The 26,468-nt window shown below is 44.8% G+C and overlaps 1 protein-coding gene across 1 annotated transcript; it reads left to right on the top strand.

Moving 5' to 3' along the window:
- LOC144482655 (claudin-11-like) lies at positions 1 to 24,948 on the top strand. The gene is made up of 3 exons (XM_078201526.1): positions 1 to 356; positions 20,630 to 20,794; positions 23,405 to 24,948. Exons 1-3 carry the CDS (start codon positions 131 to 133, stop codon positions 23,647 to 23,649), a joined length of 636 nt encoding a protein of 211 aa, XP_078057652.1. The 5' UTR covers positions 1 to 130; the 3' UTR covers positions 23,650 to 24,948.
- The last annotated feature ends 1,520 nt before the right edge of the window (positions 24,949 to 26,468 follow it).

A 26,468-nucleotide genomic window follows, 5' to 3' on the forward strand; every position in this document is an offset into this window, starting at 1 on the left:
TCCTGAGAGCTCTCAGAAACGGTGTCAAGCTCTTTACGTTTGAGAAGAATATTTCACAGGAGAAACAGAACCTGTCGGAAATATTTCCACATTTTTGTGCTGGTGAGTTGATTGTTCAGTTGAAGACAGGATGTCGTCTGTGTGTCTGCATTTACTGGGCTTTGTGTTGAGCTCCCTGGGCTGGATTGCTATTCTGATCGCCACTGGCACCAAGGAATGGGTTCAGAGCTGTTCGACAGGAGTGAGCGATTGCCGCCTCTTTGATGAACTGAAACTGCAGGGGCTGTGGACCGAATGTTACCGATCAACTGGGACATATCACTGCAAGACTCTGTCCGACATTCTGAAAATGCCAGGTAACTTCTACATCACCGTTAGTCTAATGTTACCACACCCACTCCCTTCTATCTTTTTTCAGTTATTCCCCAACGAATTTTAATTCATAGGCATGAATTCCTTCACATTTATTTCTGCATTTAAAATAAATAATTCCTGCACTCTCTGCCATCATTCCTTTCTGCCCTTTTATCTAACCTTCTCTTGTTGTACTTTGTTCCTCATCACCTTCCTCCCTTTTCTCGTTTCTCCTTGTTCCAACTTTAATTTCATGTTATTCCCCCAACATCTGGTTCCTTACTCTACACACCCCCCATCCTCACCTGTCATTGCTTTCAGACCATCATCATACTCATTAAAACTGCAGCTTGTAGCAGCTAGCCTACACTTCTCACTGATATTCCACTGGTTTACTTATTAACCTATTTAAATTCAGGTAGTTAACACACTGGGTTCTGAATTTAATGTGCGTATATCCCTTATTCTTTCCTGCTCTAATTCACCCGTATGATTAAATGAGAACATTATTCTCCTTCTGAATCTCGAATTCAACCCAAGTGACGAGATTATGTGGATTCAGCAACCAGTAATGGCTAAAGTAAAGCCACTAATATTTTTTAGTCTCTGAATTCAGAATTGAGCAACAATTTTTCAATCTTTCTTTCCACAAATCCATCACTTCCCACCATTCATGCCTGTGATTATTTCCACTCCAGTAACAGCCATGACTCAGTGGATAACACTCATGTCTCTGAGTCAGGAGGTATTAGATTTATGCCCCATTCCAAAGACTTGTGCCCATGATCCAGGCTGACACTCCAGTGCGGGACTGCGGGAGTGTTGTACTGTTGGGGCCGCCAGCTCCCAGATGACTAGTTAAACCAAGGTCACATCTGTCCCATCAGGAAGGAGTAAAATATTTAATTGCACTATTAGAATAAGAGTAAAGGAGTTTACTGTGGATTGTCCAATATTATCATTTGTACATGGCCATTATCATCTTGATGCCGATGGGATCTTGCACAAATCTGTTGCTACATTTGCAGACTGACTACACTGCAGAAGCATTTCATTGGCCATCAAGCACTTTGGGAAATCACAGAATCCCTACAGAGCAGAAGGAGGCCATTCAGCCCATCAAGCCTGCACCAACAACAATCCCACCCAGACGCTATCCGTATAACCCCATATATTTACCCTGCTAATCCCCCTGACACTAATGGACAATTTATCATGGCCAATCCACCTAACTCGCACATCTTTGGACTGTGGGAGGAAACCAGAGTACCTGGAGGAAACCCACGCAGACACGGGGAGAATGTACAAACTCCACACGGATAGTGACCCAAACCGAGAATCGAACCCAGGTCCCTGGCACTGTGAGGCAGCAGTGCTAACCACTGAAATCCTGAATTTGTGCAGAATTTTGCAGAGATGTCAGCTGATTCTTTCCTTTATAATCCCCTTTCCGTTGGCTTGGCGTTGTCGCTGTTCTGGGCTTTTGGAGATTCCGAAAGAAAAATGTAGCTACAGGTTGAAATCTTTCTGAAACAGGGAGCCAGTTTCCCTGCTCCTGTCTCGGGTGGAAACAGATTGGGTCTGCTGCAGATATCAAGCTTTTTAGTGGGTCAGCAGCTGTTGCAAACAACTCAAAGCCCTGATCCCATCCCTGACTAGCCTCTATTCTTCCCTTGATCAGTTTTCCACATGGATACACTGGCTGAATGTATGGTTGTGTAATTTTCACTGCTCCCTCAGAATTCTCCTTACTGACTGTAAAATTAATTTGAAACACATCTGATCAAAAATGTGTGATATTGTAATAGTCTGCATAAACATTGCAACTTGATAGTTGGCAATGGAGAAGGGCATCACCAAATAACATACTTGTCTCTGCTCCTACTGCTCGGGCACCCTCTTCTCCTTTGAACTCCTCTACCTATCCCAGCTCTGTTGCCCCTTCTTTGAAACCCTCATTGTCTAATTACCCCTGCTTTTATTCTCAATTAGATGTCCTTCTCATCTTTCGTGCTTCAGCCTCTCTACTCCATGACTCCGCATCCTCAGTGATATCAAACTTAGAAACACACAAGCACAGACTCGTAGAATCATTACAGCACACAAGAAGGCCATTCAGCCCATTGTGTCCATGCTAGCTCTCCTAAGGAGCAATTCGTGTACTGCCACTGACCTGCCCTCTCCCCCACATTGCTGCACAATTCCTCCTTTTCAGTTCTTTAGAAAATGTAGAAATGTTTACAGCAGAGGAAGAGGCCACTCTGCCCATTGTGACTGTGCAATCTGAAAAATAAGCCAGCCAGCTCAATCCCATTTTTCAGCATTGGGTCCATATCCTTGGAGGTCACTGGACTTCAGGCACACGTCCAGATGGGATTTTGCTGTGTTCCCCTTTCAGGCAGTAAGTTATAGGCCCCTAGCACTGTCTGGGTGAAAAAGAAATCCTCACTTCCCCTTTAATCCTTCTCCTAAGAATGGCATGGCAGCACAGCAGCACAGTGGTTAGCACAGCTGCCTCAGAGCACCAGGGACCCAGGTTCAATTCCAGCCTCAGGTCACTGTCTATGTAGCATTTGTACATTCTCCCCGTGTCTGCGTGGGTTTCCTCTGGGTGCTCTGGTTTCCTCCCACAGTTCAAAGATGTGCAGGTTAGGTGGATTGGCCATGCTAAATTGCCCAATAGTATCAGGGGGATTGATAGGGTAAAAATGTGGGTTTACGAGGCTATGGGTTGGGTGGGACTTCTAGGTGGTGGTGTTCCAAGTATCTATTGCTCTTGTCCTTCTGAATGGTAGTCGTCATGGGTTTGAAAGGTGCTGCCTAAGGAACTTTGGTGGACATGGCTGCCATGTCTGTCAGTGGTGGAGGGACTAAGTGTTTGTGGAAGGGGTAGCAATCAAGCGGGGCTGCTTTGTCTTGGATGGTGTGAAGCTTCTTGAGTGTTGTTGGAGCTGCACTCATCCAGGCAAGTGGGGAGTATTCCATCACACTCCTGACTTGTGCCTTGTAGATGGTGGACAGGGAGTTAGGAGATGAGTTACTCATCATCGGATCCATAGCCTTTGGCCTGGTCTGACAGCCACAGTATTTATATTGCTAGTCCAGTTCAGTTTCTGGTCAATGGTAACTCCCACGCCCCCCCCCACCACCCCCCCCCCACCCCCCCACCCCCCATGATGTTGATAGTGGGGGACTGAGCAATAGTAACAATATGGAACGTCATGGGGTGATGGTTATATTTTCTCTTGTTGGAGATGGCCATTGTGCAGCTTGAATATTACTTGCCATTTGTCAGCCCCAGCCTGGTTGTTGTGCCAGTCTTGCTGCATTTGGACATGGAATGCTTCAGTACCTGAGGAGTCACGAATGGTGCCAAACATTGTGCAGTCCTCTGCGAGCATCCCTACATCTGACTTTTTGATGGAAGGAAGGTCATTGATGGAGCAAAGAACAAAGAACAAAGAACAGTACGGTGGTAGGCATGATGTGGAGATGCCTTCGTTGGACTGGGGTGGGCACAGTAAGAAGTCTCACAACACCAAGTTAAAGTCCAACAGGTTTATTTAGTACCATGAGCTTTTGGAGCGCTGCTCCTTCATCAGTTGACTCACCTGATGGAGCAGCAGTGCTCTGAAAGCTCGTGCTACCAAATGAACCTGTTGGACTTTAACCCGGTGTTGTGAGACTTTTGCAAAGAACAGTACAGCACAGGAACAGGCCCTTTGGCTCTCCAAGCCTGAGCTGATCATGATGCTTTCCTAAACTAAACTCATACGCACTTATGGAGTCTGTATCCTTCCATTCCCATCCTATTCATGTATTCATCTAGATGCCCTTAAATGCCGCAATCGTACCTGGTCCCACTACTTCCCCATGCAGTGCGTTCCAGACATTCACCACCCTTCGTGCAAAAAAAAACTGCCTCGCACATCTCTTCTAAATTTTTCCCCACGCACCTTAAACCTTTGTCTCCTAGTAATTGACTCATCCACCCTGGGAAAAAGCTTCTGACTATCCACTCTGCCCCTCATAATCTTGTAGACTTCTATCAGGTCGCCCCTCAACCTCCATCGTTCCAGTGAGAACAAACCTAGTTTATCCAACCTCCCCTCATAGCTAGTACCCTCCAGACCAGGCAACATCCTTGTAAACCTCTTCTGTACCCTCTGCAAAGTATCCACATCCTTCTGATAGTGTTGTGACCAGAATTGTACACAATATTCCAAATGAGGCCTAATTAAGGTTCTGTACAGCTGCAGCGTGACCTGCCAATTTTTATACTCAATGCCCCAATTAGGAAGGCAAGCATGCCGTATGCTTTCTTGAATACCTCATCCACCTGCATTGCTACTTTCAGTGATCGGTGGACATGTACGCCCAAATCTCGCTGCCTGTCTATACTCCTAAGGGTTCTACCATTTATTGTATAATTCCTACATGCATTGGACCTTCCAAAATGTATTACCTTACATTTGTCCAGACTAAGCAGCTGAAAATGGTTGGGTCCAGGGCACTAACATGAGGAACTCCTGCAGCGATGTCCTGGAACTGAGATGATTGACCTCCAACCGCCACAACCATCGTATGATTCCAGAAAACAGAGAGTTTCCCCCCTGATTCCTATTAACTTCAGTTTTGCTAAGGCTCCTTGATGCCACACTTGGTCAAATGCTGCCTTGATATCAGAGGCTGTCACACTGACCTCACTTCTGGAGTTCAGCTCTTTTGCCCATGTTTGAACCAAGGCAGTAATGAGGTCAGGTGCTGAGTAGCCCTGGCAGAACCCAAACCAATACTCCGTGAGCAGATTATTGCTCATACAATATCGATAGACTCCATCCAGTGCAGAAAGAGGCCATTCGGCCCATCGACAGTGCACCAACTCTTCAACAGCACACTCCACCCAGCCCTATCCCCGTAACCTCACGTATTTTTCCCACTAATCCACTAAACCACACATCCTGGAACACTAAGGGGCAATTTACCATGATCAATCCACCTAACCCGCACATCTTTGGAGTCTGGGAGGAAACCGAAGCACCTGGAGGAAACCCATGCAGACATGAGTGGAATGTGCAGATTCCACACAGACAGTATTAGTAATGAGCAAAACCACCTCGACTGCTCTCTTCTGCTTCCTTTCGAATGGCAATCTCCTTAACCTTCAAGTAAATGTTTCCTCTTCCAGTGTATGAAACTGTAACTCATATGATTTTTTTTCTTAATTCCAATGTCAGGAAAAGCCTAGGCTTGTGGTTTCCCATTAGAGACAGAAGTACTTGCAGTTGGTTTGGAGTTCACATCTCCCCTTCTCTGTAACAAATTGTCCTGAATGGGTTATGGCCAATTTTTTCAAATGTAAATGGTTCGGTGCAAATCATCAAAATGCCCCGACTTGGTATCCATAGGTAAAGTCATTTTTGAAACTGGAAGACGCCTTGCCACACCTTTGTGGTCTAGAAAACCATGTTCCCACAGCCCATCCCCCAACCCATCCCCACTTTATAAGGAAAGAATAACAGAGGCTCTGTTTGGGAGGCCAAAGGATTTCAGTTCACAATTTCAGCATGGGAAATATCTACTTAAATTAAGAAAATTAACACTGACCAATATATACATTTCCATCCAGCAAGGCAAAAGAAATTGCCTGGTGATTTTTTTTTAAATTCAAAATATTTTCAAATTTCATTCACATCAATTTAGAATCATAGAATCCCGAAAGTGCAGAAGAAAGCCACTCGACCCATATAGTCTGCACCGACCACAATCCGGAGCACCCAGAGGAAACCTACGCAGACACAAGGCGAATGAATGAAACAGTCACCCAAGCCAAGAATTGAACTCAAGTCCCTGGCGCTGTGAGGCAGCAGTGCTAACCAATGTGCCACCGTACCACCCAAATATTTTCATGGTCATCAGCAGACCTTAATTAATTTCATTACTTGCTGTAGTGGGATTCAAATCCAGGTCCTCAGGGCATTGCCCTAGGTCATGAGTGCTTTGTCAATACCACTACACCACTGCCTCTCCTACTTTCTCAATTGATAGAACCAAATTTAGTATATTTTCAAGAAAGAGCAAGATACAGCTTTTGGGGCAAAAGGGATCAAAGGGGGAGAAGGTGGGATCAGATTATTGAGTTAGATGATCAGCCATGATCAAACTGGATGATCGAGGAGGCCCGATGGGCCAAATACCTTACTCTTGCTCCTATTTTCTATCATTTCACCTTTTAAAGCTTGTACAGCCTTGAATGTAAATTTCAGATTCACTTTTATTTATAATTCTCAATCATGAACTGTGAAGACACACAAATATTATCAGATTTGTATCCATCCTTATCAATTACAAAAGGCAAAAGATCATTAAGAATACCGCGATTCATTTTGTTCAGATTGTTATCCGACTGCCCAATAACAGGAGCATTTTCCATCGTCTCACTTTCCAGCAATGCCAGGATGATTCATTACCCAATTATTTATGCGACAGTCTCATGTCTGAAACTAGAGACCCTCACACAATTTACAACTCCAATATCACAGTGATCACAATACCAGTCTGGTTTCCACAATTTAATATGTTGGTGAACCTCCATAATTCAGACAATGTTTTATTAACTAAACACAACACAGCACAAATAAAATAGACTAACAGGGCAGAAGCTTACAAAAAAAGTAAATTGTCTCATCTTTGCATTTGATTCTTCAGACACCTTTCCAAGTGATGTACACTAACCATTGAATAGGTTAGCTTTTACGTTTAAACAAAACCATCGTTATACAAAATGGAAAGTGTGGGGTGGGGGGGCTGGGTGGGGTTGGCAGAGTCACAGACATTGGCACCACAGCAGCATCTTGCAGCTTTCCCCAAAGGAAAATAGATAGAATTTCTCCTTTTCTCATTTCTCCCATTCCGGAGTAATTTAAACCCGATGTTGAATTCCGATGTTTGCTACTTCACTTCATTTGGAAAATGGCCAAACTAGGTCCTTTCTGAATCCTATAGAATTGGATACAGTAATCAAACTGTAAATTTCTCCCAATCTACCCTGTTGGTTCCCCTTAACATCCTGAAGTCTTTGAACATATCACTCCTTAAAATTGTGAATTACAGGCAATGCAATCCTAGAGTCTTACCGACTCTACTCTGCTCCAAATGAGTTCTCCGAGGGATGCTGCACTGCACATTTCTGTGAAAGCCTGCCTCGGAAGGTTCCAGAAGAAATGCGAAGCAGCATCAGGTCAGGAAAGTTTATGAGCCCTGTGGTAATTCAATGATCATTACTGCTACTCTGACGATCTGAGCCATAAGTCTAGATTGTTCAAAAATGGCACATTTTAAAGTTTATTTATTAGTCACAAGTAGGCTTACTTTCACAATGCAATGAAGTTACTGTGAAAATCCCCTTTAAAAAAATCTTCATTGTTCAACATTGACACATGAATTGTCAGATAATTTCTTATCTCTAACCATCACAAAAACCCTCCCATCCATTGACATTGTCTACACATCCCACTGCCTTGGGAAAGCAGCCAGCATAATCAAGGACCCCAGGCATCCTGGACATACTCTCTTCCACATTCCTCCATCAGGTAAAAATTACAAAAATCTGAAAACATGTACCAACAGAGCCAAGAACAGCTTCTTCCCTGCTGTCATCAGACTTTTGAATGGCCCTATCATATATTAAGCTCATCTTTCCCTTCACTCTACCTGTAACTGCAATACAATATTCTGCACACGATCCTTTTCCTTTTCCCCTATGTACTCTATGAGTGGTATGCTTTGTATAGCGCAAGAAACAATACTTTTCACTGTATACTGATACATGTGACAATAATAAATCAAATCAAATCAAATGATCTAAGTTTGCCATTCTTAATGAGGTGTCACAATACAGCTGGTAGGTTAGCTGGTGAGACTTTGTGAAGGGCACAATGTCCATATTGATGAGAAGAAGCATGTTTTTGTAAAGCCAAATCAATTGAATAATGACTGATTCTTGCCATCCAAAATCTGACCGATAACCATGACTATCGCATCACACAAATCCAGCTATTCTAGATTTTACCGTGACTGAGTGCCACGTTTGATTTGATTTGATTTATTATTGTCACATGTATTAGTATACAGTGAAAAGTATTGTTTCTTGCACACTATACAGACAAAGCATACTGTTCATAGAGGAGGAAACGAGACAGCGCAGAATATAGTGTTACAGACATAGCTAGGGTGTAGAGAAAGATCAACTTAGTGCGAGGTATGTCCATTCAAAAGTCTGACAGCAGCAGGGAAGAAGCTGTTCTCGAGTCGGTTGGTACGTGACCTCAGACTTTTGTATCTTTTTCCCCATGGGAGAAGATGGAAGAGAGAATATCCGGAGTGCGTGGGGTCCTTAATTATGCTGGCTGCTTTTCCGAGGCAGCAGGAAGTGTAGACAGAGTCAATGGATAGTAGGCTGGTTTGCGTGATGGACCATCACGACCCTTTGTAGTTTATTGTGGTCTTGAACAGAGCATGAGCCATACTAAGCTGTGATACAACCAGAAATTATGCTTTCTATGGTACATCAGTTAGTGAGAGTCGTAACGGACATGCCAAATGCCCTTCGTCTTCTGAGAAAGTAGAGGCATTGGTGGGCTTTCTAAACTATAGTGTCGGCATGGGGGGACCAGGACAGGTTGTTGGTGATCTGGACACCTAAAAGCCTGAAGCTCTCGACTGTTTCTACTTTGTCCCCATTGATATAGACAGGAGCATGTTCTCCACTATGCTTCCTATAGTTGAGGACAATCTCCTTCATTTTGTTGACATTGAGGGAGAGATTATTGTCATCGCACCTGTTCACCAGATTCTCTATCGCATTCCTGTACTCCGTCTCGTCATTGTTTGAGACCCGACCCACTACGGTGATGTCGTCAGCAAACCTGAAAATCGAGTTGGAGAGGAATTTGGCCACGCAATCAAAGGTGTATACACAAAGCTACTGGACAAACTTGATCTGTATGGAGTCTGAGGAAATAGTGAGCAATGAAGAAGAATATTTATTGCCAAACCACAGCGAATGGGAAACCTCAAACTAGAAACCAGTCTTAAGCAACATGTCCCAAGGTAGTGTCCTGGACCCACACTTGTTTCACATCTTTATAAATGACTTCCAGGATGAAATATCAAGCCAGATCAGATCCCTTGCACATGACTGCCTGGTCAGCCATAAACTTACTGAATAGTGGATGAGGGGTTGAATGGCCTATTCATGTTCCTTATTTGCATGTTCATATGTTTGTATGTCTACAAAACCATTACTGAAGCAGCAGATGTGATTAATCTTCAGGATACTAAATAATCCTGTCCAATGGGCCAATATCTGGGGAATGAAGATCAGGATAGAGAAAATGTAGCATCATGTGAATCAGCAATACTTGGTGTCTAACAGTACCCAACTGCACCAAACATGATTCCCCCCTTTGAAGTTGCTAAAGAATGTCATTACTTTAGAATTCACATCCAAAATAATGTCAAGTGGAATGTACAAATTCAATTTGCAGCTTCAATGGTATCCATGGTGCTTGGGTTCTTGAAAAGGAACTTTCATCACTCCTCAAGGAAAAACTGTTCCAAATACAAGTCAGACCACACCAAGAGCATGGCGTAACCATCTGGGAGCCAAACACTACAAAGTTCAATGCTGGCAATTTATTTTGTTGCAAATGATTACTAAAAGATACCAGTATTGGTGATGCCGCTAGGCTGGCACAGTCTCCAGAACCACAGAAAAGCCTTTATAAAATTAATTATTACTAAGCAGTACATCAAGCTCAGAGGTGACTGAGCTCTAAGGGTTCATAGCAAACAGCTCCAACTATACACACTCCAACATGCTTCCCTTGCTAACTCCTTTTTCCCCAAGGACAATTAAGGACTTCAAAAAACCTTAATCCCCATTCCCTCTAAGGATTTATTTAAGAAAAATAGATTAATATTTTTAATTAATGTGACAGTCGACTGGACCGCGTTATGAAAATTCCCTAGTGGGAAAACTATGGAGGGAAACTTAACCAAGTATCAAGGTGTTCTATACTCATAGAACAAACAAAGAACAAAGAAAATTACAGCACAGGAACAGGCCCTTCGGCCCTCTAAGCCTGCACCGACCATGCTTCCCGACTTAACTAAAGCCCCGTACCCTTCCGGGGACCATATCCCTCTATTCCCATCCTATTCACGTATTTGTCAAGTCACCCCTTGTTTCCACACCTGTCTGTTTCCACCACCTCCCCCGGCAACGAGTTCCAGGCACCCACCGCCCTCTGTGTAAAAACTCTGCCTCGTACATCTCCTTTAAACATTGCCCCTCACAGCTTAAACCTGTGCCCCCTAGTAATTGACTCTTCCAGCCTGGGAAAAAGCTTTTGACTATCCATTCTCTTTATGACTCTCATAATCTTGTAGAATTCTATCAAGTCGCCCCTCAACCTCCGTCATTCTAGTGAGAACAAACCAAGCTTCTGCAACAGCCCCTCATAGCTAATGTCTTCCATACCAGGCAGCATCCTGGTAAATCTTTTCTGTACCCTCTCCAAAGCCTCCACATCCTGATGATGTTCCTTCTTTAATCAGCCAGGCAGGTAACCTCAACAGTCTGAGGGGCCCTTTGACAACAAGATATATTAATAGCTGTTACTCAGCTGCCAGCTAGTTCACTGTTGCAAGAAAAAATTTATAATCCCTTTGGGTTGGCTGTTCAATCGTTCAAAGCTGACTCCATATTTGTGGCAATTATGATTTTATTTCAACATAAAATGAAATTTGATGCACCCAGTTTACAAAGTACAAATGAGAATGATATGGCCCACTGGCATCCTTTGGGTAGTGGACTTGCCCCTTTCCTCTTTTGTCCTCCTTGCATATGTACTTATATCAGTTCAGATCACATTCCCTCCTGGCCCTATCATACCGAGAATATCCAAGCTCCTCTAGGATATAACCAAATCTGGGATGACAGAAAAATCCAACAAATCACGTATCTTTCAAACCCCTGCCCCCACTTTTCCCAATCATGAGCTTGGTAAACTCTGCTCCCATGCATGGGTCCTGCGCTCCCTTGTCAGTTTTAGCACTTTTCTGACCGTGGTTTCTGTTGCCATGGTGATGATGCAATCCAAGACCTTGATGATAGCAAGTGCTTTAACTGAATCAAAGCTTAGTGCATGAACATTCATGAAAATGATTGATGATTAATTTTGTTTCAAAAGTTTACAGAAGCCCTTGTGTATTCCAATATTCAGAAGAGGTTCCCAAGTTCTTTCCTGGTGATCTGAGTGCATGATGCACTCTGAAGCTTGAGTTGGAAGAAAGTCTAAAGCTGTTTTTTCTATCAAAAAGGTTTTCCGGGAAAATCTTTCTCAAGTCTTACAATCCTCAATCCCCAAAGCATCCTCTAAGCCTGTATTCTGACAGTAATTACAGGTGGAGAAGGCTGATCACAGAATTGTAACAGCACAGAAGGAGGCCATTCAGCCTGTCATGTCTGTGCTGGCCCGCCAAAGGAGCCACCAGATATTGGGAAACTTTCCTGCTTGTCATTGAAATAATGACGTGGATCTTATACATCCAGCTGGAAGGGCAGGTGGGACCTTGGTTGAGCATCGCATTTGAAGGCTTCTGACAGTGCGGCATTCCTTCTGTACTGAACTGAGAGTGTCAGTCGAGATACCGGAATAGGAATTGAACCCACGGCTTTCTGACTCACTGAACCGTGACTCGCCAAGTGCCTCTCGCTCTGTGACCTCTATTATATTTGTGTGTCAAAATCACAATGCTGTTCACAAAACGCGTGGAAAGCCCCATTGCTGTTTTCAACAAACCTTTCCAACCACAATCCCATCTGGATAAAATACTGACTCATCATCTCTGTATTTGGCACAGTTGCCAGGTATTATGCCAGGGTTTGTATCTGTGGTTCAAGGTAATGGTGGTACGGTGTGAGTGAGGCTGTGAGTGAGGATTGCGGCTGAATGCGATGTTTTTGCAGCTGCTGCTGTTTAATCCATGAAAGGTTGATAGCAGCTGGTTTCTGTACTGTACAAACGCAGGAAATGAGGCCAGCAGAAACAGCTTAAAGGGGCAGGACCTTGGCAAAACAAAAGAATGATTGGCAATTTTTTTCCTTTCTTGCTTGCTTGTTTGCAAGTAAACAATTAAGTAATTGTGACATGATGTTCGAGGCACAAGCAGGTGAAAATGCTGAATGATTCTGCCCCTCCAACAAGGGAAATCGTTTGGCAAACACAATGTCCCTTTAAACAACAGAATTATATTAGCTGTTAGTCCAAACCAGGCATTAGCAATGTGGGGATCAAGTTTCCTTTTGTATTGTTATTGGTTTTTATATTACATTGTGTGGCCAAAACCTGTTCCCCACCTATCTGTCTGACTGGCTGTGTTTCTCTTCATTTCACTGTCTCTCCTTCATGTTTCTTTGATCTACTGTCCTTTCTTTTTCTCCCTCCTGATCTCTCTATCCCTCTCCTTTCCTCCCTCCATCCATCTTGCTATCTCTCTGTCCGATTAGGGCAGCACGGTGGCACAGTGTTCAGCACTGCTACCTCACAGCGTCAGGGACCCGGGTTCGACTCCTGGCTTGGGTTACTGTCTGTGTGAAATTTGCATGTTCCCTCTGTGTGGGTTTACTCCGGGTGTTCTGTTTCCTCCCAGAGTCTGAAAGGTATGCTGGTTAGTACATTGACCTGATCAGGTGCTGGAGTGTGGTGACTAGGGGAATTTCACAGTAACTTCATTGCAGTGTTAAGTAAGCCTACCTTTGACTAATAAATGAACTTTATTCTGTGTCCCGCTTTACTACAGTGGTTTGTTTCTCTGGCATGCTCCTTCTCTCTCTAGTAATTCTATCTCTGTTTTCTCTCTGCCACTGTTTTTATTTGTGTCTTTTCAGCTTCTCTTATTCCTCTCTGTCTCTCTTGCTCTCGGTCCCTCCATCTCTGTCTCTTTTTCTCTATCTCTCCCCCACTCTACTTTTCTGTCTCTCTCTCTTTGCTAACATTATAATAAAAGAATTCTATATCCTTTACAGTGCATTGAAATGTCCTGAGATTATGATGAAAGGCAAGATACAATTTTCTTTTCCTTCCTCCTCTCCCCACAACCTTCCTAACACAATTCTTAGTATGGACATAACCATAATATTCCTTTTATTGTGGGTGCTTGGAGGCTATTGAAGCCTCTGGTAGTCAAGGATAGGACTGGCCAGTTCCCATCATGCAGTGCCCACCTGGCAGTGCTCACCTAGCACCCTGGCACTGCTAGTGTGCCGGTGCAGTTACAAAGGGGTGGGGCCTGGGTGGGGTACTGCAGCGGGAGTGGGGGCTATGCGGGTGGGCTATGCACTGGGGGGGGGGGGGGAGTGGGTGGGAGTATGCTGCCAATGAAGGAGGGGGTGTTGCAATGTCTGTGGGGGAGGGTGGGCATCTCCCGGTACACTGTGAGATCAGGGAGCCACTTCAAAATTCAGCCGGATGCAGGTGGAATGCCAACCTCAAGCCAATGGACATCCTGATGATTTTTAATTGGCTGCAGGGTGAACCAGTGAGGTTTTGCCCCTGTTTTGTTTTAATTTGGGGTGGGTAGGGTCCTCTTCCACCAATAAAATCCAACCACAGTTTAGGATGTTACCAATAAGTGTTTAATGACAGTGTGACTATCACCTGTGATTAATCAATGATTTTTGCCTCAACAGCACTGGCATTAACCACTAAGATAAAAGCAAATTACTGTGGATGCTGGAATCCAAAACAAAAACAGAGACAAAAGAATCATCCACACTTGAAACATTGGCTCTGTTCTCTCTCCACTGATGCTGTCAGACCTGCTGAGAGTTTCCACGTTTTTCTTTGTGACTGGCATTAGCTAACCAGCTATTGCACACAGTGAGATTACCAAGCAGAGCTGAGAGAGATTGGAGAAGCAACAACTATTCTCCTGAAAGTAGAAAGGATCAAGGGAGATTTAATAAAGGTTTTCAAAGTCAGGAAGAGTTTTGAAACAATAAGCAAGACGAATCTGTTTCCACTGAAAAGAGTTGTTAACCAGAGGACACAGGTTAAAGCTAATGCGAAAAATTATTGGGGTTAGGGGAGAGGGAGAAGAAGAAAATGTTATTTACGCAGCCGGTTGTTTTGAATAATCTGACCCACTGTCCCAGGGCGTGAAAGAACAGTGTGTGACCCAGTGTCCCAGAGTGTGAAAGGGCAGTGTGTGATCCAGTGTCCCAGAGTGTGAAAGAACAGTGTGTGACCCAGTGTCCCAGAGTGTGAAAGGGCAGTGTGTGACCCACTGTCCCAGAGTGTGAAAGGACAGTGTGTGACCCAGTGTCCCAGAGTGTGAAAGGACAGTGTGTGACCCACTGTCCCAGAGTGTGAAAGGACAGGGTGTGACCCAGTGTCCCAGAGAAGAAAGGACAGTGTGTGACCCAGTGTCCCAGAGAGGAAAGGACAGTGTGTGACCCAGTGTCCCAGAGTGTGAAAGGGCAGTGTGTGACCCAGTGTCCCAGAGTGTGAAAGGGCAGTGTGTGACCCACTGTCCCAGAGTGTGAAAGGACAGTGTGTGACCCAGTGTCCCAGAGAGGAAAGGACAGTGTGTGACCCAGTGTCCCAGAGTGTGAAAGAACAGTGTGTGACCCAGTGTCCCAGAGTGTGAAAGAACAGTGTGCAACCCACTGTCCCAGAGTGTGAAAGGACAGTGTGTGACCCACTGTCCCAGAGTGTGAAAGGGCAGTGTGTGATCCAGTGTCCCAGAGTGTGAAAGAACAGTGTGTGACCCACTGTCCCAGAGTGTGAAAGGACAGTGTGTGACCCACTGTCCCAGAGTGTGAAAGGGCAGTGTGTGATCCAGTGTCCCAGAGTGTGAAAGAACAGTGTGTGACCCAGTGTCCCAGAGTGTGAAAGGGCAGTGTGTGACCCACTGTCCCAGAGTATGAAAGGACAGTGTGTGACCCAGTGCCCCAGAGTGTGAAAGGACAGTGTGTGACCCAGTGTCCCAGAGTGTGAAAGGACAGTGTGTGACCCACTGTCCCAGAGTGTGAAAGGACAGCGTGTGACCCACTGTCCCAGAGTGTGAAAGGGCAGTGTGTGACCCACTGTCCCAGAGTGTGAAAGAACAGTGTGTGACCCAGTGTCCCAGAGTGTGAAAGAACAGTGTGTGACCCAGTGTCCCAGAGTGTGAAAGGGCAGTGTGTGACCCACTGTCCCAGAGTGTGAAAGGACAGTGTGTGACCCAGTGTCCCAGAGTGTGAAAGGACAGTGTGTGACCCACTGTCCCAGAGTGTGAAAGGACAGGGTGTGACCCAGTGTCCCAGAGAAGAAAGGACAGTGTGTGACCCAGTGTCCCAGAGAGGAAAGGACAGTGTGTGACCCAGTGTCCCAGAGTGTGAAAGGGCAGTGTGTGACCCAGTGTCCCAGAGTGTGAAAGGGCAGTGTGTGACCCACTGTCCCAGAGTGTGAAAGGACAGTGTGTGACCCAGTGTCCCAGAGAGGAAAGGACAGTGTGTGACCCAGTGTCCCAGAGTGTGAAAGAACAGTGTGTGACCCAGTGTCCCAGAGTGTGAAAGAACAGTGTGCAACCCACTGTCCCAGAGTGTGAAAGGACAGTGTGTGACCCACTGTCCCAGAGTGTGAAAGGGCAGTGTGTGATCCAGTGTCCCAGAGTGTGAAAGAACAGTGTGTGACCCACTGTCCCAGAGTGTGAAAGGACAGTGTGTGACCCACTGTCCCAGAGTGTGAAAGGGCAGTGTGTGATCCAGTGTCCCAGAGTGTGAAAGAACAGTGTGTGACCCAGTGTCCCAGAGTGTGAAAGGGCAGTGTGTGACCCACTGTCCCAGAGTATGAAAGGACAGTGTGTGACCCAGTGCCCCAGAGTGTGAAAGGACAGTGTGTGACCCAGTGTCCCAGAGTGTGAAAGGACAGTGTGTGACCCACTGTCCCAGAGTGTGAAAGGACAGCGTGTGACCCACTGTCCCAGAGTGTGAAAGGGCGGTGTGTGACCCACTGTCCCAGAGTGTGAAAGAACAGTGTGTGACCCAGTGTCCCAGAGTGTGAAAGAACAGTGTGTGACCCAGTGTCCCAGAGTGTGAAAGGGCAGTGTGTGACCCACTGTCCCAGAGTGTGAAAGGACAGTGTGTGAACCACTGTCCCAGAGTGTGAAAGGACAGGGTGTGACCCAGTGTCCCAGAGTGTGAAAGGACAGAGTGTGACCCAGTGTCCCAGAGTGTGAAAGGACAGAGTGTGACACTCTAGCCGAGATTTTCTGACCCTCCCCCACGCAGTTTTATGGTGGCAGAGGTGGCCCACCATTGGCTGATGGCAAAATCAGAAAGCAATGGCATTTTCTGTGGCTGACCAACCTGCTTCATTGTGGGACCTGTTGAATAGTTCTCAGATAGTTAGCATGCGCACAATGGGCTAAATGGCCTTCTTCAGTGTTATAACTATGGTCCTATGATTTATTCTAGTGCAGCAAGTTTGACATTCTAACCATGCTCTGTGTATTGTTCTGAATTCCCAATTTGATCTTCTTTATGACTACCATATATTGATGGCCCCTAGTTTTGCTCTTCTCCATGGCAACCTCTCTCTCTCTGCCCACTCTTACCAGAATTTTGGAGATCTCATTCAGGTCACCTCTCTTTTTATGAGAAAAAATACCTATTCACCCTTTTTTGCTAGGAATAACCTGGCAGTTCTAGTATGATTGTTGTGAATTATATTTGCACCTTCTCTGATGCCTCTATCTACTTTTTATAATATGCGGACCTGAACTACACTCAGTCCTCTGTGGGTTCTAACTGAGCTTCAGTAAAAGTTTAGCATTGCTTCTCTTTTTAATTCTATCTTCTAGAGATAACATCAAGTGCTTGGTTAGGTTTCTTAATGGGTTTTTTTAACCTTTCACAAATTGAGAAAGGGCCTGCCTGGCCCACATTAAATACAAACCCATTTATCCAATGTTCTTTCAGTATCTCAGCTTCTTGCCAACGAGGCTTTGAAGCTTCTCACCCAGCCCCTCCCCCCTTCAATACAAATGACAGTTCTGTGACACATGCCACATAATCACAAGTAGTGTTTTAAATTCTGGACCTTACATAGGCACGTCCTGTTTCTGTTCCGTGATCTAACAGGAAGTGTTTTGGAACTGGATGAATCAGACAATTGTCAGGATATCCTTTCCTGGCCTCAAACGCCTTCCCTCTGCACAATTCTCAAACACTTACATCAAAAAGAGTTAAATAACACTCAGTCCCTGGCAAGTGAAACACTTTTTGTTCAAGGAATCAAATAAACATAGAACTGGAACAGCGCAGTAGGCGGCCATTCGACCCATCATGCCTGTACCTGATCACCAAATGAGCATTTCACCTCATGCCATTCTGTTGTCTTCTCCCCATAACTCTACAGTTTGCTTCTTTTCAAAGAATCATCTGATTCATTGTTGAATACCTCAATGAACCTGGCTCCATTAAGTTCATCAATGACCATGCTGGTGTGGAAGAATCCGGTTGTACAAATGCTCAGTAGTTAGAAAGATGCATTTCACTTTTTCCCGTACTTTGCTCCTCTTTTGCAGTGAAGGTGTTGATTCCTTCTGGGATGACCTAACATCAGCAGTAATGTACAGCAATGCCACTTTCCTACCCCTACCTCCCCCACCCAACCCTCCCTCTCTGCCATCAACCCTTGAACTTGCCATAACTTTGAATTCAGCCTGTTTTGCCACTTTCTTCACCCCACCATTTTTGGCTGCACATTCAGCTGCCAAGTCCCCATGTTCCGCAGCTCCATCCTTAAACCCTTTTGGGTTCTCTACTTCCCTCTCTTGCTGACCCTCCTGAAAACTGTTTCTGGACCAAGCAAGAAGCTGGTGTATGGACTCAACCCATTCAACAATGTCCCCTTAGGGAAGAACACCCACCAACCTTATCTCAATTAGGCCTATCTGTGACTCCAGGTCACACCAACATGCTGGACCCCTAACTGCTCTCTGAATGCCCAACAAACAAACAGTGGTGAATGGAATTTAAAGATTTTAAAAGAAAAGTAGATAAATCTTTGAAAAAGAAAAATCTCTAAGAGTAAAAGGCCTGGAAAGTTCAGTGGATTGGGCCTAATGGAAAAAAATCTAATCACAGAATGATATAAAATCACAGAATGAGTACAGGAGCAAGGATGTGTTGTTGCAATTATACAGGGACTTGGCAAGGCCACATCCAGAGTATTGTGTGCAGATTTGGTCTCCTTTTCTGAGGAAGAATGTTCTTGCTCTCGAGCGGGTTCAGTTAAGGTTTACCAGGCTGATTCCAGGGATGGTGGGACTGATGTATGAGGAGAGATTGACTAGGTTAAGATTGTTTTCACTGGAGTTCAGAAGAATAATGGGGGATCTCATAGAGCCTTGTAAAATCCTAACAGTCTAGACAGGGTAGATGCAGGGAGGATATTCCCAATGGTGGGGGAGTCCAGAACCAGGGGTCACAGTCTGAGGATTCGAGGTAGACTATTTAGGACGGAGATGAGGAGACATTTCTTGACCCAAAGAGTGGTGAGCCTGTGGAATTCATTACCATGGGAAGTAGTTGGTGCCAAAACATTGAATGCATTCAAGAGGCGGCTGGATATAGCACTTGGGGCGAATGGTATCAAAGGTTATGGGGAAAATGCTGGATTAGGCTATTGAGTGCACGATCAGCCATGATCGTAATGAATAGTGGAGCAGTTCGAAGGGCCAAATGGCCTCCTCCTGTTCCTATCTTCTATGTTCCTATGTGTCTATGATATAGCACAGAGGGAGAACAGTCAATGCTGGCTCCTTGAAGGTGCTATCCAGTTAGTCCCATTCCATCGCTTTTTCTTGATAGCTCAGCAAATTTCTCTTTTCAAGAATATAGCCAATTCCCTTTGAAAGTTATTCAAGCATCACATTCCATATCACAACAACTCACTGCATAAAAAATTCTACTCACCATTCTCGTGAACATTTTACCAAGCACACATGCTTTTTGGGCACCGTTCTCCCTACCAGTGGAAACAATTTCCCACTATTTTCTATCTTTTTTCATAACCTTCTCTGCTCCAAGGAGAACAATCCCAGCTTCTCCATTCTACGCAGTGGCATAGTGGTATTTTCTCTGGACAAGAGACCCTAGGTAATGCTCTGGGGACCAGAGTTCAAATCCCACTATGGCAGATGGTGAAATTTGAATTTAATTAAAAATTAGAAGTATAATGATGACCATGAAACCATTGCCTGGTTCACTAATGTCCTTTAGGGAAGGAAATCTGCTGACCTTACTTAGTCTGGCCTACATGTGACTCCAGGGCCAAAGCAATGTGGTTGACTCTCAACTGCCCTCTAAAATGACTGAGTATGCTATTCAGCTCAAGGGCAATTTGGGATGGGTAATAAATGCTGACCCAGCCAGTGATGCCCACATCCCATAAATGAATTTTTTAAAGTTCCTTATTTCTGGAACCATTCTAGTAAATCTTTGCTGCACCCTGTCCAAGGACTGGTCATCCTTCTGTGCAGCCCAAAACTGGCATAAAACTCTATGTGAGCCTGAACCAATGATTTATAAAGATGTAATACAATTCATTTTTGTACTCTATAACTCTATTTGTAACGCTGATGTATATTTTTAACATTATGTTGCCCTGCAGCTTTTTGGAGAACAAGTTCAGGCCAAAAGACCATCTTCAGTACTGTAAAACTATGATTCTCTCAGCCGAATTGAACTCATTATATTCTTATTCACATTTAAGAATAAGCTCCACTTCCTCAGCCTCGGGGCAACATGATGGCACAGTGGTTGTCACCGCTGCCTCACAGTGCCAGGGACCCGGGTTCGATTCCTGAATTGGGTCACTGTCTGTGTGGAGTCTGCACATTCCCCCCATGTCTGCATGGGTTTCCTCCGGGTGCTCCAGTTTCCTCTCACAAACCAAAGATGTGCAGGTTTGGTGCATTGGCCATGCTAAATTCTCCCTCAGTGTATCTGAACAGGCGCCGGACTGTGGCAACTAGGGGATTGTCACAGCAACTTCATTGCAGTGTCAATGTAAACCTACTTGTGACTAATAAATAGATAAAAAACTTTCTCTTCAAATCATTAGCAGCCTAAAACAGTCACCTTGATCAGTCTGGAATCAATGATCTCCACTACGTCTAAAACAGGTGGTTCAATAATGGCTCCTCTTTCTTCACCCAGCCTACCTGCAGACCAGCCGTGCCCTGATGATCACTGCCTCCATCCTGGGACTGCCAGCGACGCTCCTCATACTCACAGCATTACCGTGCATGCGCCTTGGAACCGAAGCCCATTCTTCCAAGTACAAGCGATCCTTGCTGGGTGCCATTCTCCACATCTTGTTGGGTAAGTAGCAAATCGCCAGGAAGTCAAACAAGAGGATATAAATCATCATTCAGTGACAGTGATGGGGTCAACCCTCCTACACCCCAATCAGTTATGGCTAATGGATGAGCCATCTCTTGTCTAAAGAAGAAAAGGAACTGGAGGGTTGAGTTGCACTTTGTCCTGAAACCTGTAGGAAAAATCTATTGGAATTTTTATTGGAAAAGCAGATTGTTGTAAAGTGGAGGGATGGTTCACTAAGGTCCAGTGTCAACTGCTGGCAAAGATCTATCGCCCACCACCATTCCCCGTCACCCCAAGATCTCAGTGAGAAAGGGGTTAGGTTTCAGTGTGAGTTGATGGATAGGCCAATTTCTTCCATGGGATCTGGATTTGAACCCTTGAGCAGAATGAAAAAGTGAAGATCTGATTCCCTGTCCCTCCCACATGAAATCAATGAAGAGCATTCTCCGTCTAATTCCCTGAAGCTGTTAGTCCAGGACTCAAAACTGTATTTGACAACCTGACTCAAAAAAACCTAAGGAGAAATCAGCATTGAACTAGACTCAGGGATGAGTGTTCATATCTCCCCTGGTGAGTGATGCTTCTTCCTCATTTGTAAATGGTTACAGCAATATTTCCAAAATATTTCCCTCTTGTGACCCTACTTGTGACCACACTTTGTGTGACCCCACTGTGACAGTTGTTGAGTGGGGTGGAGGAAGTAGGGTTCTAGTGTTGAGTGGGGGTGTGGGGAGTGGGGAAGAGGTTTAACAAAATGAACACCATTTGCCAGGTTTTTTTGCAGTCCATTAGGCCACACCCACCATCAATGCAACACAAGGGGGCTTCCCAGCTGGCAGAAATTAGTTGAAGTTCCACAGCAGCCATTGTTGACTCTGGCCGAAATTTTCCAGCCGTTCACACTGGCGGAATCTTCTGTTTTCCTAGCAGCAAGTGGTGTATTCAACTGGAAACCTTGATGATCCCATCCAAGTTTGCAACCGAAAAATCTGATCTGACAACCCCACTGGGGGGCCATTACCCAAATTTTGGGAATTAGAAGAGCTTTAGATTCTGACAGGAGACATGTGTTCCCTTTATTGGTCCCAATTTGACTAACACTCGGAGCAGGGTTTTTCCTATCAGTGGGATTTTCCAGTCCCAGCAATGGCAACCCCCCACCCCCGCTGCAGGATCCCAGAAAGAGAGGGTGCGAACAACGGGTGACCCTATTGACTGCAGCAGGGCGAGAAAATCCTGCCACCGGCCAGAGGAGGGCCACCATCGCAAAAAAATATCGCGGAGGACGGGGGCATAAAATCTCACCCCAGGTGACAGTGTTCTGGCTCAGTGGTCACACTCTTTTCACTAAATTGGAAGATTATCAGTTGGTGCCCATTCTCCACCAGAGACAGTGCAGAAAGTGTGGATTGATAGTTCAGTGCAGTACTGAGAGTGCGCTCCACTGTAGTGAGGCTATCTTTCAGAGGAGATGTTATGTCAGTCCCCATTTGCACCCTCAGGTAGATGTAGTGGGCAGCACGGTGGCACAGCGGTTAGCACTGCTGCACATTCTCCCCGTGTCTGTGTGGGTTTCCTCCGAGTGCTCCAGTTTCTCCCACAGTCTGAAAGGCGTGCTGGTTAGGTGGATTGCCCATGATAAATTCTCCCTCAATGTACCCGAACAGGCACCAGAGTGTGGTGTCATAGGGTCATAGAGTCATAGAGGTTTACAGCATGGAAACAGACCCTTCAGCCCAACTTGTCCATGCCATCCTTTTTCTTAAACCCCGAAGCTAGTCCCAATTGCCCGCATTTGGCGCATATCCTTCTCTACCCATCTTCCCCATGTAACTGTCCAAATGCTTTTTAAAAGACAAAATTGTTCCTGCCTCTACTACTATCTCTGGCAGCTTGTTCTAGACACTCACGCCCTCTGTGTGAAAAAATTGCCCCTCTGGAGACTTTTGTATCTCTCCCCTCTCACCTTAAACCTGTGCCCTCTAGTTTTAGACTCCCCTACGTTTGAGAAAAGATATTGACTATCTACCTTATCTATGCCCCTCATTATTTTGTAGACCTCTATAAGATCACCCCTAAGCCTCCCATGCTCCAGAGAAAAAAGTCCCAGTCTATCCAGCCTCTCCTTGTCTGGTAACTAGGGGATTTTCACAGTAACTTAATTGCAGTGTTAATGTAAGCCTACTTGTGACACCAATCAAATAAACTTTAACTTCAAAACTTTAATGGACCATGTAGCATTACTTTGTAGCGGAAAGAGGAAATTCTCCATACTGTCCTGCCAACATTTACGTCTCAACCAGCATCACTAACAGAGGGCATCTGGTCCATATCTCATTACTATGGGTGGGATCTTGCTGTGCAAAAATGGCTGCCATGTTTCCGTCACTACAAGAGTGACTAAACTTCAAAAATAATTTGTTTGCCGGGCATTTTGGAACCTCCTGCGATCATGAAATGTGTTGGAATGCAAATTCCTTTCCTTTATCTTAATGAGGCCCCTCGTGGACAGGGAATGCAGGAGGTGGATTTTTGAATGGCCATCTAAAAGAACCTGTGAGAGGTGCAGTATGAGTGTAAATGTTTCCTGGTGTTTGTGTCTTACAGCACTCTGTGCCGCAGTTGCCACAATCTGGTTCCCAGTGGGAGTCCACCAAGATGCACGCCTCTTCAATTTTGGCTATTCGCTGTTTGTGGGGTGGATTGGCACCATGCTCTGCCTGCTCGGGGGGGCAGCTATCGTCTGCTGCTCCAGCCCTTCATCGCAGCGCCAGGAAAACCGGTATTACTACGCTTCGCAAGGTTCCTCCTCCATAACCAATCCGACACATGCCAAGAGTGCACATGTCTAAGGCAAAACCCCAACAGATCTTGCATTAAGGGACTTGAAGGGGAATGCAAATTGAAGTTGTACTTCATGCTGGACAGAAAAAAAACCTCTCATTTATGATTGTTATTGTTCTTCTCATGAATCATGTTAAATTATGAAACTCATCAACTCTTGCCTCAGTGAGAAAAAAAATCACGAAATTATGGTCCAATCAAATCTGCAGGAGATACAGCTAGTCTGAGTCTGCTTAGATGTGTCAGGTATGGGTTTGAGATGGAACAAAGGTAACTAGTTATTGATTGGTTACTGATTTAAGCTGAAATGACCAGCAGAGTATATGACAGAGAACAGATTAGTGACACAAACACGGTTAATGTAGTCTATTGTTCTCCAACAAGATCAGGACTAACCTTCAAAGCTAAATTAAAAATCTGAAAATATTTTGATGATCTTTGTGTCGCGTTAGTTCCCTGCAGACAACAGTCTTGTGCTTCGGTGCTGGCTAATTTGCACATAATTTTTAATTACCATGGAACATCAAACCAGAGCAAAGAGACAATGAAAAGTGATGGGCTCATGTGAAGAGGAAGCAGCGGCTGGAAGCTTCAACCTCAAACTGCGAGAGTGCCAAATTAAAAAAATCGATGAATATATTCTTGGACATTAGGAGTAAGAAAGGTAGCCAAGCAGAACTTATTCATACAAAGGGTAATTGAGATTTTTGAAAAAAATACATGGGGAAGACATTGTAGTTTCATTCAGTTATTTCCCTCCCCACCATCTGCCCCAAATGTTGCCACCTTGTTTGCCTAGTGATTGCACTGGCCCTGAATATACTAAGGCTGCAATATCTTTTATTTTCTAACATGGGATGTGAGTGCTGCATGCAAGGCCCTTAATTTCCCATTGTTCAGTGACCTTGCGTAGGTGGTGATACACTGATGTTTCCCAGAACTTTAACGGTGAAACATGCCCATGGAGAGAATAGTTGACCAGGTTTGGGACTTTATAATAGATATCTTTACTGTTTAGCAGGAAAGGGAGTCATTTCTTTTTATATCTGGTTCATTTTCGCACAGATCCGCAATAATAAAATTGGATGTAACAATTTGGCAAGGTCTTGTCTCTGTTCAGTTCTCAGCTACAAACTTTAGAAAGGATGTCAAGGTCTTGGAGAGGGCCAAAAGATGTTGAGGGACATTGGTCATCTGGAGAAACAAGGGAAGCTGGCTTTATTATCCACTGAATGAGCGGGTTAATGGGAGATATAATTGAGACAATCAAAACTATAAGGAATTTAAAGTAAGAGTCACTGCTTCCACTAGCAGGAAGGTTAGGAATCAGATGATGCAGATTTAAGATAACTGGCAAAAGAAACAAGGGCAAAATGAGACTGGTTATTTTGAAATAGTCACCGGAATTCTACCACCCTGTCTGCCACGGAATCGGAGAATGCGACGGGCGGACAATGGGAAGGTCCGTTGACCTCGGTGATATTTTCCAGTCTCAAGTCGGGCGGCACGGTAGCACAGTGGTTAGCACTGCTGCTTCACAGCTCCAGGGACCTGGGTTCGATTCCCGGCTTGGGTCACTGTCTGTGTGCAGTTTGCACATTCTCCTCGTGTCTGCGTGGGTTTCCTCCGGGTGCTCCGGTTTCCTCCCACAGTCCAAAGATGTGCGGGTTAGGTTGATTGGCCATGCTAAAACATGCCCCTTAGTGTCCTGAGCTGTGTAGGTTAGAGGGATTAACAGGGAAATATGTAGGGATATAGGGGTACGGCCTGGGTGGGATTGTGATCGGTGCAGACTCGATGGGCCGAATGGCCTCTTTCTGCACTGTAGGGTTTCTATGTTAAGTCGAGCATGGCCGTAAAATCCCACCCAGTGTATTTTGATGATCTGGAATTCTCAACCTGAATTATGGTGGAAGCAGATCCAATAGTAACTTTCAAATTAGAATTGGATAAATGCTTGTTCTGGGGAAAAGTAGGGACGAGAGCTAACTGAAAAACTTTTGCAAAGATCTAGAACAAGTATGATGGGCTGAATGGTCTCCTTCTGTGAATAAAGAATTATAGACTATATAGCCTATTGTAGAAATATGTAGTTTTCATTATAAATGTGGACACAGGAACGTAAAATGGGAATAAATAAATAGAGCTTGAATTCCATTTACACTCCCAGGTACAAGTATCCACTGTCCTCTAACCTCATACCTGTCTTGACTCCCTGTTTCCAACACCAAAAAGGAACCACTAGTTAATCTGGTCTTGAATCTTGGTCCCATTCAGGTTTTGAAAAATTTTTTTTTAAAGAGATTGTTCCACTGGAAAATAAGTCTCCACAAATATACTTATCTTCAATGATGCAGGAGCTTAACATATCGGCCGGAATTCTCCAGCCATTCATGCCGGCCAGATTCTCCGGTTCTGCCAACAGCGCACCCCCACCCATTGGTTTCCTACTGTCCTGGAGTGATGTCAATGGGAATTCCCGCCCACAGGAAGCACGTGGCTGGGAGGCCGTAAAATTCCACCCATCATTGCAAAGAACAAGGCTGAAGCATTCACAACAATCTTCAGCCAGAAGTATTTAATGGGTGATTCATTTTGGCTTCCTCCTGAGGTACCCAGCATCACAGATTTCAGTCGTCAAACAACTCGACTTACTCCACGTGATATCAAGAAATGGCTGAAGACACAAGATACTGCAAAGCCAATGGGTCCTGACATTATTCTGGCAATAGTATTGAAGACTTGTGCTCCAGAACTTGCTGCACCCTTAGCCAAGATGTTCCAGTACAGCTACAACACTGGCACCTACCTGACAATGTGGAAAATT

This window comes from Mustelus asterias, chromosome 3 (assembly GCF_964213995.1).
Source record: "Mustelus asterias chromosome 3, sMusAst1.hap1.1, whole genome shotgun sequence".
Classification (NCBI taxonomy): Eukaryota; Metazoa; Chordata; class Chondrichthyes; order Carcharhiniformes; family Triakidae; genus Mustelus; species Mustelus asterias.

Bases quoted from the DNA above. Each gene is read 5' to 3' on its own strand.
- LOC144482655 (XM_078201526.1), top strand. From the start codon at position 131: ATGTCGTCTGTGTGTCTGCATTTACTGGGCTTTGTGTTGAGCTCCCTG. The intron at 357-20,629 runs GTAACTTCTACA...TTCTTCACCCAG, and splicing joins CGACATTCTGAAAATGCCAG to CCTACCTGCAGACCAGCCGT. The intron at 20,795-23,404 runs GTAAGTAGCAAA...TGTGTCTTACAG, and splicing joins CATTCTCCACATCTTGTTGG to CACTCTGTGCCGCAGTTGCC.